Here is an 18,027-nt window from a genome sequence, read left to right on the forward strand (position 1 = left end):
TATTGTTTTATTAAAATAACATTTCATAAAACTATAAAATGTTCGTTTTCATGGTGTCTTTGGTTAGATAATTTTGTATGTTGGATAAAGTAAATATTAAGACGCTTGAATTCCATGACAATTTGAGAGTTTTAATATAGTGAGCTTCGCAACCTTTTTGCAGTGCATTCTGGGAATTTCTAGGTATCAAATGCTCTGGAGTGTTTTTAACAATGGGACAGCCCATATCGACCAGCTCTCCGTAGTGCATCACTGAATGAGATTGAGACTGAACTTCTTTGAGAGAATAATACAGGCTGGTTTGTGTTTTCTCTTCTTTTGATAGACACACACATGGTGTCCTCTGCACAGTAAAGCAATAAGCATGTTTTATAGGTTGCTTTGTTTCTATTTGTATTGCATCAGCCCCGTTCACATTAGAATCTAATTTTCTCCAAATCCCACTTTTGCATAGATGTGTTTTAAGCAACACGATTTTTAGATTGGCTGTGTTGTTGTTGCTTGGTGTGGTTTTTCACTTTAAATAAATGAGTTGATGCTCAAAGTCTGTGGAGTTGCGGCTGGTTAACACGATGAAAGGCAGTTAGAGTTTGAATAGCGTCGTTGAATCCTATGAGATTCACCCTGAAACTCTGAACAAATAGGCTGACATTCATAAAAAAAAACATGTTATGCCAAATTTAAGTGCAGGATGAATAAAAAGAGAGATTTTTCACATACCTAGTTGGTTTTAGGACCATTTAATGTTTTGCATTCAAATGCATTGCATTGATTCCTAAGAATTAAAGCACATTTTGTTCTCAAATTTTTGTCTGTAATGCATCTAGACATTTTTATTTTATTTTATTTTATTTTATTTTATTTTATTTTATTTATTTTATTATTTTAATAATAAAAAAATTAAACATAATTGATTTGTTTGATTTGATTTGATTGCTTCCAAGATAACTACTATGATATTATACGTCATATTCAAAACATCACAGAAAACCAATATCAAAGTTTGCAAAGCATAAAATCATGTTCAAATATTTGTTGGATGAGATCCTTTTTAGTATTAAATAAATGTGCTTTATTTTGATGGTTTTAAACGTATTTAATTTACTTTAAGCCAAATGTAATAGCTCTTTTTCGTTCTTCTTTTATTTTCCGGGTGAAATAGGCCTAGGCTCGGAACAGATTTGATGAGCGAGACAGAAGCTGTGTGAACCGGATCAATGCTTCGGCTGGAGTCCAGCTCGCTACTTTTCTCCCAGTAATGAAGTAATGGAGCGCCTGAGCAAGATGTCTATATCTATAAAGATCGCGTAGTGTGTTTCTCCTAACAGCCCGGCATGTGCTGGAGTCGCTTTAGCAGTATCAGAAGTGTCCCGACTCCTCTGCTCCTGAACTCGCTGATGTGGAGCTGCTTCTGATGAGCACGTGTATCTGATAGCGGATCGATGTGGATTCAGAAGCTGTGGCGCGATCGAACGCGACATGAGAAAGAAGCCTGGACTTGATTAGTCCTGGAATTAGCAGAGAGCTCGGGTTTCCCCGTCTCGGCCCACGATTTGCGGTTCCTAAATGAGTCCGAGTGCTCTCTCGTTTTCGCTATCCCATCATGCTCTCCAGGGCCGCACTACATGATAAATGACTTATTGGGTGGCCACTGACAAAAGTCTCCACACACCAGCCAGGCAATAAACAACAATGATTATTGATTTTTCTATGCGCCTCGCCACAAAACAAAATGAACCAAAGTGACATGTGGTTTGTCGGGAATGGCTTCAGGTTCTGCGAGCGGTGTGGGCCGTCACATCATCTCGGTCGGCAGTAAATTAGGCTGGAGGTGCTGGAGGTGAACGGGCTGGCAGAGAGTCTCTCGATGGGCCCCGGGACCCACCAGATGGCAGTGGCCATATGCAGGAGATCCCTGTGGCCAGGTACACTAATGAATACCGTGGAGAGTTGCTCCAAGTTTTTTTGGCATGACTTTGTTCGCTGGGCATAATCAGATCCCTTGGCTGCTTTTGCCGCAGCATGAAATCTCTATCCCGGTTTTCTTTTCTTTTTTTTTTACCTATACTTTTTTAGAATAGTGTCAAATACCTGCCGTATTGTTCACAGAGGGTTTGTATGCATCATGACCAACTAAATCCCATAACATTTCCCAGCTGTGCAGGGAAAAATAAATCACTATCAGGGCTAAAAGATATATAGGGATTTTTAGTTCAGCACAACACTTTTTACTTGTAACTTATAAAGAACTTTTAAATTAATTCAGTGTTTAGGGTTTGTTTTTATAAATAATCTAAATATCTATTTTTATTTTCCAGTAATGTATTATTATATTGTTTAATATTTATTAAGCTTTTAATTTATTAAACTTTTTTTTTTTGCAAATATTCAGAAAAATATATTTGCTGTGTATTACATGTTTTTTCGACTTTTGAAAAAATATTGGTAACAATTGATATTGTTATATTAATATTTAAGTATTTATTAAATAATTACATATTTATATAATATAAATAATGTATTTAATATTTATATTTAATGTTTTTATACACTTTTTTATACACTTTTTTTTTAGCAAAACACTTATTGCATTTTTTTTTATTTGTCAAAAACAATTGGTAACATGTTTTGGATTATTAACAGGGAATTTTACTGCTCTAATATGACTTAAACTAGGTATAATACATTAAGCCATAATCTATAAACTAGATAAATAAACACTTTTGCTGTAAAATGATGCAGTATGGTGCAAACCATGATTGATTTTGTCTAAATATGATTGATTTTTTATTTATGTTTTGCTTCCAAGGTAACTTAACCATGATTACTATAAATCTGATTTTTTTTTTCTTTTCTTTTTCAGTGTTTAAAAAAAAGAAGATATACAGTATATATATATATATATACAGTATATATATATATATATATATATATATATATATATACATAATTTTTTTTTCAAGCTTAGGAGTGAATATCAGGCAATTCTGATTTTCCTCTAACATGAAATCTGTTTGTTTGAGCATTTACTATTTTGGATTAGTGTTGTTTTGCTAACACAGTTTAAGAGGGACTGTGTGAACAGAACACCAGTAAAACTACAGACAGAAAGCAGTAACACGTTATGAAACTCAATCTAATCTACATAACAACTGTGTCTATATAAATGAAAGCTGTTCTCCAGTTATCTAGTGTGGTAGTGCAGTGTAAGTGTTGTGCTTTTACTCAACTGTGGTCATAATGTAATGAAACATGAAAACCCTGTCTGCTCAGATCAACTTCACAGAGAGAGAAATCCAATTCAAAAGCCACATATGAGCAGAAAACATCAGGTGATATGAAGCCGTTCCCTCAGAAACACAACGACTCAGTTGGGATCCGCGGGGAGCTCTGGAAGATGGAGAGCTACAAGAGTTTGTCTTCTATTCAGCAATATAATCCCACCATCAATTACTTCCATTTACTCACTTTTAAGGGAAGCTAATTTGTCTTACACTACAATCAAACACTCATTATGTGAAATGTAATTAGTGCCAGCTTGAGTTAAGATTCAGTTGTAATGATACCACTACAGATGCTTCCTTCCCAAAGCAAACAATAGGCACTATCTGTTCCTGCGACGTCGTTCTGTTTGGCTTTGTTTTCACAGAGCTTATTTAACTTCGCACCACATCACTGTACTTTCAACGTGACGGCCGTATCTCTAATTCGATTGGTTGGCTCCACTTGAAGGCCTCTGCGCTGATGAATTGCAAGGCTTATGAAATTAGGCAGTGTGAGGGAAACTAGTTGCATGCGTGTTAAAGTGAAGCAAGAAGCTGACATTTAACGGATGACAGGCACGCGTCGTGACCCAAGAACAGATCTTAGAGCTGGAGTGTTTATACACATTAGAAGCATATTTGCACAATATCCTGACACACTTCATCAGCGTTTGTGACTTTATTTTGATTGTCACAGAAAATAATTGTATCGCATCCCTCAGTAAATGCTTTACCAAAAAATCAAGCTTATATCATTTCAGGTCCAGAATAAACAGACAATTGAGAGTATTATATTATATTATATTTAGGGCTGTCAAATGATTAATCGCGACTAATCGCATCCAAAATAAAAGTTTGTGTTTACATAATATATGTGGGTGCACTGTGTATAATTATTTTGTATATATATAAGTACACACACATGCATGTATATTTAAGAAAAAAATATTATTTATATATAAAATATTTATATTTATATATAATACAAATTATAGATAAATCTATATACAGTATATACATGAAAATATTTCTTAAATATATACAAGCATGTGTGTGTATTTATATATATAAAATAATTATACACAGTGCACCCACATATATTATGTAAACACAAACTTTTATTTTGGATGCGATTAATCGCGATTAATCATTTGACAGCCCTAATTATATTATATTATATTATATTATATTATATTATATTATATTATATTATATTATATTATATTATATTATATTATATTATATTATATTAATTACACTTTACAATATTAACTACCAGCGAACAATACATTTGCTACAGTATTAAGTTTATCTTTGTTAACATTAGTTAATCCAAGAGTTCATTATTAGTTCATGTTAGCTCAAATCTATTAAAATAATATTAGCACGAGCAAATTTTGATATTTAATAATATGTAAGTAAATGTTGAAATTAACATTAACTAACTTATAAATTGCTTTAAAATAATGTTTCATTGTTGGTTCGTATGAACTAAGTTAACTAATGTTAACAAATGCAACCTTATTGTAAAGGGTTACCATATTATATTAAATTATATTATTTTGAATTTGATATACTTTATTATTATGTTAATGTTTAATGTTTATTAAATATTTTAATGTTTTATTTATATTTTTAATCTTTATTTACAATATTTTTATTTTATTTTTTATTAACATCTTTTTTGCAAAACATTTTTATATCAGAAAATACGTGTATGTTATGTTAGTTATACATTTTCATTTATAGAATTACTAAATATTACAGACAAAAGTTGTGTTTGCTACTGATGCAGATTGACAGTAAAGTTAGGCTAAAGTTGTGGAAAGCAAGATTATTTGATACTCAAATAATTTTGTATAAACTAACTTTTTTGGCTTCCTCGGGAAAATCTAATATTTGTTTATTGAATTATTGGATGTACAACGGGTTTATCTGAGCGCTGTAAGTTTGGCCAAAGCTGTTACCTTAAATGACTTCATGCAGACATTTGCTTAACTTGCACGGTGAGCAAATAGTATAAAAACTGAATAGAAATTGAAATTGCTAAAACCTTTTCTCAGAAAAATCCTGAAAACTGTGAACTTTAGCAGTTTTTAATTTCTGTGCCAATCTCAGAGGAACCGCTTGCTCAGTTGCTGTATTTACTTCTATATAATATTTATAAAAGTTTTACACTCTTCTCTTCTCTTCTGTATGTAAGGAGATGCTTTTATAAAGATGAAATCAAACTTTCAGTTATATTTACTAGCAGCATGATTGGTCCAGAGAGATATTGGTCCATCAAAGAGATGCAAATTCACAACGATGCCCCGTGGAGGAAGAAGCTTGCAATCGTTTTATGAAGCAAGTGGTGCCGTGTAAATGTCTATTAACTCTATCATTTCTATAATGATGCAATAGAGAGTAACCATCAAAACAGCCGACTACTGAGGAATAGAAATAATGAGAAAAGAAATAAGCAGGCTGTTTGAATATGATCATGTTGTTTTTTTAATTTGAAGTTATCCTCGGGGTGTGAAGAGTTTCTGTTAATATGAGTTTTGGATTATTGATCACCTTTTAAAAATGTAATTACTAAAACGAAGTAGTACAATCTGATTTCATGTTTGCAAACTCTCATGATGTCTCAAACTTTAGCATGTTGTGGGTGGTGAAATGTCAAAGCCAAAATTCTCGATGTTGTTCTGGTCTCTACATGATTCAATCCCTTGAACGTTGCATGCCAAACTTGAAATATGTCGTATTATGGCCTTTCACAAAGTCTTGATGTTGTTTTTGGGCTCTAATAGAGTAGGTTTTAATGCTTGAATGTTAAAAAAAAAAACATTTTTGTTTTTTTTATATTGTTGCAGCTCCTCTCTTTCCAGTCTGTCAGAAACGCTCCTGAGTGAGTTTAGCCAACAATGATTAGTTCCATGGAATTGTGTTGGCAACGACGGAACTAGTGACCAGTTGGCTTTGGTAAACACACCTCTGTTTACTTCCTGTCTCTATGAAGCCCCTCCTTCTGAAAAGCACACTGTGCTCTGATTGGTCGGCTGGATCAGTGTGTTGTGATTGGTCGAGCTCTTCGAGTGTGTTTGAGAAATGTCCCGCCCCTTACCATAACCACCAGTTTCCACACACTACTAACTAACTCAACCAGGCCCCGCCCCTTTATTCTGCGTATTAATTATTTAAATGAGGAATATTGTGACGTGTTCGTTCCCGGATAAAACTCAAGACTACAATGGAGCCGTTTCAGGGAGTTCAGAAACACTGACACTGATAAAGAGTCCCTCCAGCAGGAGTTATTCTCTATAAGTTAAGGGGTTTGCTTATTGTCTTAACCAAAAGTATGTGGAATAATAACATAATATGTATATATATTTGTGCATGTTCATAGCAGCATGCTGAATAGATTTGTTTTCGAGGCCATCTCATATGTTTCTGTACTAATAAATCAAAGAGTGTGTGCTGTTGAGTGTACCTTCAGTTGTGTAGGCCTTGATATTTCTCTGTTAGCAGCAGTCTCCCAGGTTTCAGCCAATGTTTATAGGTCTATTCAAACTCTTTTTTTTTTTTTTTGCTACCTAATTGGTTAGTTAGCTAGTTTTATTGGGTTTGAGATGGGAAGCAGAAATCATACAGCAGATTCTCTTCATTAGCATGACAGCTAACATGATCAGCTTTATTACAGCAGTTAATCTGTCAAACTCTTCGTCTGCTTGGATGTTGGATCTTGTAGAGAGCGTGTTCAATGTCGGTGAGCATTATTTGCACAGTATAAACCGTATAAATTAAAGATTAAAGTTTATTTCTAAATCTCAAATGCATTTTTGTGTTTCAGTAAACTGTTTGATTCACTTCTTTTTTTTGGCAACATTTTGTTTATTTATTTTTTGTCGACAGCACAGATGGGGTTGTGTGTGCGTCAGCAGAATCCTTTTTTTAATAAATGCATGTAATCCCTTTTATATAATCACCATATTTGAAATGCATCTTTAATCTGATTGGTGTTACTTTGCCATGCTTACTGTATATGTATCGCATTTAATCCAAACATGATGATGATTAGCACAAATCCAGAAAGAGTGATATGAATCTTGAGGCTTTGCTGATGTAAAATACAGTATGATATGGATTTGACTTTTACATTTATCGGAACAAAGATAAGATTCAAAATTGCATTAAATGTGAAGCTAAATGGTATGCATAAATAACATTTTGTTAATATTTTTTTACATTAAAAATGTTAATACTGTATTTGCAGCCCTTTATCTCTGTAATGTGAAATGCGTGCCTTGAATGCAATGCGATCGCTTTGGAAAATGCGTCTGGCAAATGCATAGATGTAAATATAAAATGGAATTTATTTTCAAGTAAAACATGATATCAAGCAAGTTTTAAAATGTACACTAACATTAAAAAAAAAAAAAATTTGAAAAATGATTGTAAACACTTTTTTTTTCAAATAAAAGCTGTTCTTTTAAACTTTCTATTCATCAAAGAATCCTGAAAAAAATGCATCACAATTTCCCCCCAAAAATGAAGCAGCACAATTTTTCTTTTAACATTAATAATAAGAAATGTTTCTTGAGAATGATTTCTGAAGGATAGCTGAAAATTCAGCTTCGTATCACAGGAATACATTGCATTTTAAAATATATTCACATAGAAATATGTTCCTTCAAATTAAAATAATATTTCACAATATTACTGTTTTTACTGTATTTCTGATCAAACAAATGCAGCCTTGGTGAGCAGAAGAGTTTCAAAATCATTTAAAAACATCTTAGTTTACGTTTTAATATAAATATTTTGTATCCTTTTTTATTTACCAGGTAGTCAGTTTCTCACAGGTAAATATGACTCTGCTTAGTAATGGCTTAGTTTAGTTTCTGGCTCCGCTATAGTTTGTCGTGGGGAATGACTGGGCTCTTCTGGCAGGAGTGATCTTGTCTGTGGTAAAAGGACTTTGTCTCTCACTGGCATTTGAACAGCAGCAGCAGCAGCAACACTCGCTGGAGCTTCTCATAGTCAGCACTTCCAGCTAATTACAAAGCTGCGCTTCAATCCCGCTCCGTGCTCCAGGTTCCAGAGATAACCATCCATAACGACCCGCCACATCTGTGCCCAGATAGACCAGAGAGACAGGGGAAAATGAAAGAAAATGAATAACTTAACGTCTTGGAATGGTTTGTGAAAACCTCATGTTTATTATGAGCTCACCTCAACGTGCTTAAACACACTTTGGGTTTAAGCCAATGTAATGACAGGCTTTTCTTCAGTTGTTTTGCCCTCATGAATTACTTCCATCTTTTTAAGATGAAATATGGGGGCTGCGTCTGTCACTCTCTGTGACGGGCTCATCTGACACAAACCAGCTGTTGGCACACGGTGAGGCGGGCGATCAACAGAATCCACAACAGAGTGTCTCATGGGCTGAGAAGTGTTTATTGTGCTGGAGAATTCTGCTGACCCGCAGGAAGATTTCAGTACATTTAATTTCATCATGAAGCTCAGGAGACTTAGGGTGGGGTATTCGCACTTGCAGTTTGGTTCTCTTGGTTCATTTGGTCCGGTGCGGTGTGTTCACAATTGTAGTTTGGTTCTCTTGGTTCATTTGGTCTCCGGAGCGGTGTGTTCACACTTGTAGTTTGGTTCTCTTGGTTCATTTGGTCTCCGGAGCGGTGTGTTCACACTTGTAGTTTGGTTCTCTTGGTTCATTTGGTCTCCGGATCCGTGTGTTCGCACTTGTAGTTTGGTTCTCTTGGTTCATTTGGTCTCCGGAGCGGTGTGTTCACACTTGTAGTTTGGTTCTCTTGGTTCATTTGGTCCGGAGCGGTGTGTTCACACTTATAGTTTGGTTCTCTTGGTTCATTTGGTCTCCGGAGCGGTGTGTTCACACTTGTAGTTTGGTTCTCTTGGTTCATTTGGTCTCCGGTGCGGTGTGTTCACCCTTGTAGTTTGGTTCTCTTGGTTCCTTTGCTCTGGAGCGGTGTGTTCACACTTGTAGTTTGGTTCTCTTGGTTCATTTGGTCCGGAGCGGTGTGTTTGCACTTGTAGTTTGGTTCTCTTGGTTCATTTGGTCCGGAGCTGTGTGTTCACACTTGTAGTATGGTTCTCTTGGTTCATTTGGTCTCCAGAGCGGTGTGTTCACAGTTGTAGTTTGGTTCTCTTGGTTCATTTGGTCTCCGGAGCGGTGTGTTCACACTTGTAGTTTGGTTCTCTTGGTTCATTTGGTCTCCGGAGCGGTGTGTTCACACTTGTAGTTTGGTTCTCTTGGTTAATTTGGTCCGGAGTGGTGTGTTCACACTTGTAGTTTGGTTCTCTTGATTCATTTGGTCCGGTGCGGTGTGTTCACACTTGTAGTTTGGTTCTCTTGGTTCATTTGGCCTCCGGAGCGGTGTGTTCACACTTGTAGTTTGGTTCTCTTGGTTCATTTGGTCTCCTGAGCGGTGTGTTCACAGTTGTAGTTTGGTTCTCTTGGTTCATTTGGTCTCCGGAGCGGTGTGTTTGTAGTTTGGTTCTCTTGGTTCATTTGGTCTCCGGAGCGGTGTGTTCACACTTGTAGTTTGGTTCTCTTGGTTCATTTGGTCTCCGGAGCGGTGTGTTCACACTTGTAGTTTGGTTCTCTTGGTTAATTTGGTCCGGAGTGGTGTGTTCACACTTGTAGTTTGGTTCTCTTGGTTCATTTGGTCCGGTGCGGTGTGTTCACACTTGTAGTTTGGTTCTCTTGGTTCATTTGGCCTCCGGAGCGGTGTGTTCACACTTGTAGTTTGGTTCTCTTGGTTCATTTGGTCTCCAGAGCGGTGTGTTCACAGTTGTAGTTTGGTTCTCTTGGTTCATTTGGTCCGGAGCGGTGTGTTCGCACTTGTAGTTTGGTCCTCTTGGTTCATTTGGTCCGGTGCGGTGTGTTCACACTTGTAGTTTGGTTCTCTTGGTTCATTTGGTCAGGAGCGGTGTGTTCACACTTGTAGTTTGTTTCTCTTGGTTCATTTGGTCTCCAGAGCGTTGTGTTCACAGTTGTAGTTTGGTTCTCTTGGTTCATTTGGTCTCCGGAGCGGTGTGTTCGCACTTGTAGTTTGGTTCTCTTGGTTCATTTGGTCCGGAGCGGTGTGTTCGCACTTGTAGTTTGGTTCTCTTGGTTAATTTGGCTTCCGGAGCGGTGTGTTCACACTTGTAGTTTGGTTCTCTTGGTTCATTTGGTCCGGAGCGGTGTGTTTGCACTTGTAGTTTGGTTCTCTTGGTTCATTTGGTCCGGAGCGGTGTGTTCACACTTGTAGTTTGGTTCTCTTGGTTCATTTGGTCCGGAGCGGTGTGTTCACACTTGTAGTTTGGTTCTCTTGGTTCATTTGGTCTCCAGAGCGGTGTGTTCACAGTTGTAGTTTGGTTCTCTTGGTTCATTTGGTCCGGAGCGGTGTGTTTGCACTTGTAGTTTGGTTCTCTTGGTTCATTTGGTCCGGAGTGGTGTGTTCACACTTGTAGTTTGGGTCTCTTGGTTCATTTTAGTCCGGAGCGGCGTGTTCACACTTGTAGTTTGGTTCTCTTGGTTCATTTGGTCCGGAGCGGTGTGTTCACACTTGTAGTTTGGTTCTCTTGGTTCATTTGGTCCGGAGCGGTGTGTTTGCACTTGTAGTTTGGTTCTCTTGGTTCATTTGGTCCGGAGCGGTGTGTTCACACTTGTAGTTTGGTTCTCTTGGTTCATTTGGTCCGGAGCGGTGTGTTCACACTTGTAGTTTGGTTCTCTTGGTTCATTTGGTCCGGAGCGGTGTGTTCACACTTGTAGTTTGGGTCTCTTGGTTCATTTGGTCTCCGGAGCGGTGTGTTCACACTTGTAGTTTGGTTCTCTTGGTTCATTTGGTCCGGAGCGGTGTGTTCACACTTGTAGTTTGGTTCTCTTGGTTCATTTGGTCCGGAGCGGTGTGTTCACAGTTGTAGGTTTTGTTTGATTAAAACAAACCCGGGTGTGATTGCTCTATGAACCGCACTAACCAAACCCTTAGTGGACTTCTTATTCATGTTTATTTGTTTAAATATCAACTTTTTTCTCAGATGTTCTCCTAATGAAATAATAAATCGACACAAATGAGTCAATAGTAGTTAGAGTACAGAGCTATACAATGAATATTGAGCATTTTAAGGTTTCTTGAGCAGCAAATCAGTGTATTAGAATGATTTCTGAAGGATCATGTGACACTGAATACCAGAGTAATGATGCTGACTATTCAGCTTGGCATCAGAAGAATAAATAATGGGTAACAGTCATTTTAAATTGTAATATTATTTCACAAATAAATGCAAATAAATGCAGTCTTGGTGAGCAGAAGAGATTTTTTTTCAAAAACATAAAAAAACTCTTACTGGCCCCAAACTTTTGAACAGTAGTGTAAGTATCAACTTAGTCTTATTTCTCCATTTAAGGAAAGCAAAAAATGGACCAAATGATTTACATGCATTAATGCATTTCTCCATTTAATGTCATAGTCATTGCTGTCTTGGCGAAACATTTGAGTATTAAAGAGATCTCATTTGCAATTTTACTTTAAAATGGGGAAAATCTTTACAATGTCTTGAAATACCCTTGACCAACCAATTCCAGATATTGAAAGCATGCTTAATGTTCGACAAAACTTAAAAGGGATTGAACTTTAATGTGAAAACGTCACAACAATGAATGTTGAGGCTTATTATAATGTCTGTTTCCTATTATTCGCACTAAAGACGTGTTCAGATACGGCCCTGTTCATAAATTGCACAATTTCTCGCTCATTACATTTAAAAACGAGTAGACTCACGCGAGACACAATCAGAGATTAAATCGCACACAGGCCTCAAAATATTCTCAGTGCAGAAGTCAATATATACTCGAAAATAAGTGCTATACCTGCCTTGCTCAGTAATGGTCTGATATTACTTTTCAAATCAGCTGGCTGTTCTGTTATGAGAATGAGATTTTTTCTCCCAGGCTGCCATGTCATTACCAACACACTCTTGTTTGTCGCTTTTGCTCACTGCAAGCAACTTATGATTCCCCGCCAAAATTTGAGGTGATTTTAAATGTATCATTAGCCCACAGTTTGGCATTTCCTCCATACATTATGTTGTCCCTGGACCACTGGTGCCAGAAGCGCTTTGGCTGTGGTTTAGATGCTGTGCTGGTCTGGCTCACTGCATGGTAACTCCAGCAGGTGTTGGGGAGAGTTTCACTCAGGAAGTTTAGTTGGGCAAGGCACTTTAATGCTGAGATGGTGCAGACGGACAGGTGCAAAATGCAGACAGATTGACTGGAGGGATGCCATTTATACTGTAAAAGTGAAATTCGTTTGCTGTTGGGTTGTAGAAAGAATTCGGTGCTCTTAAGAACTCAGATAAGAATAATGCTTAGACTAGAGCTGCATGATTATTCATTAAGATATCACAATCTTGATTCAAACACCCACATGACTCCTAAATGACAGCAATTTGCCTGTGTCTATTAAACCTTTGACTAAATCACACTGGAACATTGAGATCTGTGTTTCCGCTGCCGAGAGAGAGCAGTTCTCATGTACAGTATAGGTATAAAACCGCTTCACAAACAGTCTTTTCAATCACAGGTTCATTATTTCTGTGTTACAAATATTCATATTCTCACAGAAGTTATAGTTATATATAGGTATAGTTCAGAGAGTGTTACTCAAAATACCTTTTGAGAGTAACATAATGCTTAAAATAACGATTATATCGATTACACCAGTCTGTGTGAGTCATTGAATCATTGATTCAAGAGATTCGTGGAAAAACACTGAATCATCCTGTTATGAAACAAGCGAAGTCTTTATGAGTGAGCCATTTACTCATTCATTCAATAGATTAGTTAAAAAACGCTGTAATGAAAGTGGAATATTTATGAGTGAGTCATTGAATCATTTATTCAAACTGAAAAAATGCTGATTCAACCAGTAATGAAACAAGTGAAGTCTATGAGTGAGTCATTGAATCATTAACTCAATAGATTTGTTCAAAAATGCTGAATCATCCAGTAATGAAAGAAGTAAAGTCTTGATGAGTGAGTCATTAAATCATTAATTCAAGTGATTCGTTCAAAAACGCTGAATCATCCAGTAATGAAACAAGTGAAGTCTTTGAGTTAGTCATTGAATCATTAATTCAAGAGATTTATTCAAAAACGCTGAATCATCCAATAATGAAACAAGTGAAGTCTTTGAGTTAGTCATTGAATCATTAATTCAAGAGATTTATTCAAAAACGCTGAATCATCCAGTAATGAAACAAGTGAAGTCTTTATGAGTGAGTCATTAAATCATTAATTCAAGTGATTCGTTCATAAACGCTGAATCATCCAGTAATGAAACAAATGAGGTCTATGAGTGAGTCATTGAATCATTAATTGAATAGATTTGTGTAAAAACACTGAATCATCCGGTAATAAAACAAATTAAATAGTATAAGTGAGTCATTGAATCATTCATTCAAACCTATTTTTAAAATAATTCATTCAGATTAATTAAACATTTTAAATAGACTGCTGCAATTAACAACTGATATTAAATAAACACACACTCCTAGTATAAATCATGTCTTGGGATTTTTTTTTTTTTCTCAGTGTAGCTTTAATTTGATTTGACTTTGTTATTGAAAAAAAAACCTGTTTCAAATTGATGCCTCACATTATGGAGGCATCTTCATTTTTATGACTATTTGAACCTGGTTTAGACTTTTTCTCAACAGGGAAGCTTTTTAAAACATCACACTGAACATATTGTAATGTAATGGGGCCAGTCAAGCATGAAGTTTCAAAAATAGACGGGAATTACATTTTCACTCTGACAAGTTTTCTACTTGTTTGCAGTCATTAAAAAGCTCACCTGCAAAACACACGAGTGGAGGAAGTTTGAGGACGGCTCTCAAACATCCATCTGTCGCTTTGACGTAATTAAAGATGTCACATCCAGAGGCGACATGCACCATTAATTTCAGTTGGTGCACCTTCACATCTTCTGTGCGCTCTGGGAAATCACACACCGCAGCTCCGGCTTAATGAAGCGTGTTTGATTTGGTGTGATGAGCTCCGTGTCTCCCAGTGCGGCCGTGTGAAATATGTGCTTCTCCCGTCCCACAGGTGAACATCTGCGGGTTTGTTCCCAAGGCTACACCTGCTGCACTTCAGACATGGAGGACAGACTCGGCCAGCAGAGCAAGGTGGATTTCGAGAAATTAGTGGACGAGAGCAGTCACACCATACGGACAGTATTTACCTCCAGACATAAAAAGTTTGACGGTAAGTGTGCAACATTTGCTTTTTTTTTAGTTTGATTTGTGCTCTCTATCCCAACATTACTGTCCAGGCTTGGTTAGGTAAATAAACAGATGCAATGCAAAGCAATTGTACTTTCGTATAGAATTGATGTCTATAATGACACCTGGCTGAGATAAACTTGGAAAAAGAGAACAAAGAAACAAATCTTCGAAGGCATGTGAATCTTGGTGCAGTAAAGTAAAAAAAGTTAAAAACAAATCTGTTGAGCCAGGTCTTTTGAGCTGGATCTAAATGATTCACAATAGTTGTAAAAAGTCGAATTTCCATCGCTTGCTGTGTTTTGTCTACTTTGTTGCTCATGAATAACTCAAGTTTATAACTATCAAGGCAAAAATGAAAATAAATATAAAGTCTGGTGTATTTGAAGTTGCTTACGAAGCTTTGAAGTTCAATTGTTTACTAGGAAATTGTGTCAGAATCAGAAATTTTGGTCTTTTGAATCAGTTCAGAACACCGAAGTTAAAAATGAAAAGAAATATATGAAGCTACTTAAAGCAGAAATAACCCAAATGTGTTGTAAAAGTTCATTGTTATGAAGGTCTAAACTAGACGTGGTTTTATGCATGCAGCGGTGGTCCACTTTTCAAAAGTAATTTCTATGGGTAATTTAATTTGTGTATTTTGATAAGGAAAGCATTGGAGCTGTGTTCTGTTGAAACGGTTATTCTTTGGGGCGAACTGGACTTGTTTGTGGAAGTATATGCTCTGACTCACTTGTAATCTACTTTTGCAGTCACTGCAATGTTATTCGTGTAATCTTTTAAATTAGAGCTGTTTAGAATCTACTTTTTAACCTTGTTATGACTTCCTTTAGGGGTTCAGGCCTTAATCATGCGGGTCAGACCCCCTCCAAACCGACACTATAATTCGCCTGGAAACCATAGCTCTGACTAATTATATAGTTTTTTAAATGCCGCACATATTCACAGGTTATGTGAAGGTTAATATTAGCGCTCTCGAAAAGTTTGCAGTTGAGCATATCGTGTGACTTAAATGAACTTTGCAGTGTTCTTAGAAGACCCAGCTCATATGGATTTACTTTTTATATAGTTTGCATGTACTATATATATATTAGTATATATGTGTGTGTGTGTGTATATATATATAAAAAGTAAATACTCTAACAAACATATTGCTCATTGTTAGCTCATTGCTCATTGTCAGTTTTTAACCAAATACATGTAATTGTTTTCACAATGAAGAGATTTATGCTGAATCTAAGCCATTTCAAAAAAAAGCATTTTGAAAATATCAACTAGATGCATAATAATAATACAAAATAAAATCTAAAACCATGATTTTTTTTAATGCAGACATCTAAGCTGTTTCATAACTGTTTTGTTTAAGTGACAAATATGCATCACATTAAGGGTATTAATTTATGTAAAAACTGTGTAATCCAAATGGATGGAAATTGCATATGCAATTCAAATAGATACTCTTAAATTTAAGCCTTAAGTGCACAGACCCGTGCAATGAATGTGAATTGTAGCTCAGATCATTGATGAGTTCATATTGAGATCATATTGAAATTCTTGGCAAATTTAAGATCTTTTCAAACTCTCTTTTTTAAAAATGCTTGCAGACAAAAAAAAAGTAGATCTCCCTTTAATTTCTTTGCTATCTACACTGTAAAAAATATTTTAGCAATTTAGTTATTTCAACTTATTTTTTGTGTAGAGAAAACTAGATTGTCCAGACAACAAGAAATTTTAAGTTTTCTTGTCCTCAACTTATCGAAATAAGTTAGTTAAACTAAAAAAAAAACCCTGCAAAAAGATAACACAAAATAATGAGTTAAGTTTCTTTACAGTGTAGGAGAAGCAATCGAGATCTCATATGTGATTTTTCTTTCATTCCCATGAGAATGTGAACGGGGTATCTCAGTGAATGACTGCGAGAGGAATCACTGCGCTGGTTTGCATACTGATGTTCCTGAGAGACAGAGGCCGTGATACGACGTGTCACGCTGGAAGTTTCTAGTGGCTTGACTCGATACGCCAACCTGTGTGCAAACCAACCCACAGCACTCCTGTGACATAACAAACCCTTCACGCTGAGTTACTGCCAGCTGATAGCCTACATTATCTTCTCTGACGGCTCCATGTCCACTCCAGACGTGTTCCTCTGGCCAGCTCTCAGAGAGCTGGTGTTGAAGCAGAGCCTGGTCTAGCACTGAGACTGTGATGAACACCGCTGGCCTACGCCGCTGACAGTCGGTTAATTACGCCGGCGAGCTGCTATAGGATCTGATTATAGATGCTGTTTTGGGCCAAAGGAATTTTCATTAATAGTGAACAGAACCATTAATACTTAAGCAGTGCCATTAATAAAGTAAATATACAGGCATTATGGCTTTTTAGCCATTTAAACATGAAAAGTTTTGTTGACGAAATCAAACCCATTCACAGTACCGTTATTAATTATGTCCTGCTTTTAAATGGATAATATGTTTACACACTTAGTTAACTGCATTAGCATTAATTAGTAATTTGCATATCAGCATGTAATAATTTGGGCCTGTGATGAAGTGATGGGCCTGTGATGGGCCACTGCCTGTGCAGTGACTGTTTTATGGTTATTCAATTCTAGCTCCATCAAAATTAAGAAAATACAAAGTTATATTTTGCACTCAGACCATTTAGGACCATTAAAGAGGTCATTTAATGAGGAATTAATTGTTCCCTTATAAAAGGCTAAAATTATGATATATTAATGTAATGCAAAATCAATAATGATTTATTATTTGACTTAGTATTTATTTGACTGCCTTTATGTTTATTTAAATATTTAATCATATCAAATAAAGTATAGTATTTTTTTTATCATGGGGAAAAATGGGAATTGTTATTTAAGACAAATGATTAATAAAATAAATTATAACAAAGTTTGGTTGTATTAAAGTAATGAGAATGAGATTCAGTGCAGTATAACATTTGGTTATAAAAGAATGCAAATTTTTTAAAATGTATTTCATTATTTAATATATATATATATATAATGGAAAAAACTGGGTGCATTAATTAAGGCTAATGATTATTAAAAAAAAAATGATATTCACAAAAGTTTGGTTGTTTTGCAGAAATGAGAATACATTCTTTTGGGTTAAATTAGAACATTTGGGTGAAAATTGTCATAAAATAATGCAAAAAAACGTAATCTTTACAAGTTTTTATTGTACAACCTTTATGCTGATTTAAACATAAACATTAAAATGTACTACATTAAAAATATTTTTAATATATTTAATGAATACAAATATGTGAATCATCATCATTTAACGCTAATGATTATTAAAATATTTTTTAAAAAGTTTGATTTTATTACAGTGATGATAATTAGATCTAAAATTTGGTTTAAAAATGGCGTAATTTTTATATATATTTCATTGTCTTTATACTAAATAGTACATGCATTTATATCATATTGATTTTTAAGTTAAACTGTTTTACTGTT

The 18,027-nt window shown here is 35.7% G+C and overlaps 1 protein-coding gene across 3 annotated transcripts in view; it reads left to right on the forward strand.

The window, feature by feature from the left end:
* Positions 1-18,027, forward strand: part of gpc6a (glypican 6a) — a 210,728-nt gene that overhangs the window by 37,304 nt on the left and 155,397 nt on the right. For all 3 annotated transcript variants that reach the window (XM_056258661.1, XM_056258662.1, XM_056258663.1), the window contains exon 2: positions 14,374-14,532. In XM_056258661.1, coding sequence (XP_056114636.1) covers positions 14,374-14,532 — 159 coding nt within the window. The remainder of the gene's footprint in view (positions 1-14,373; positions 14,533-18,027) is intronic.

This window comes from Rhinichthys klamathensis, unplaced genomic scaffold, assembly GCF_029890125.1.
Source record: "Rhinichthys klamathensis goyatoka isolate OS25496 unplaced genomic scaffold, OSU_Roscu_1.1 h1tg000157l_1, whole genome shotgun sequence".
NCBI lineage: Eukaryota > Metazoa > Chordata > Actinopteri > Cypriniformes > Leuciscidae > Rhinichthys > Rhinichthys klamathensis.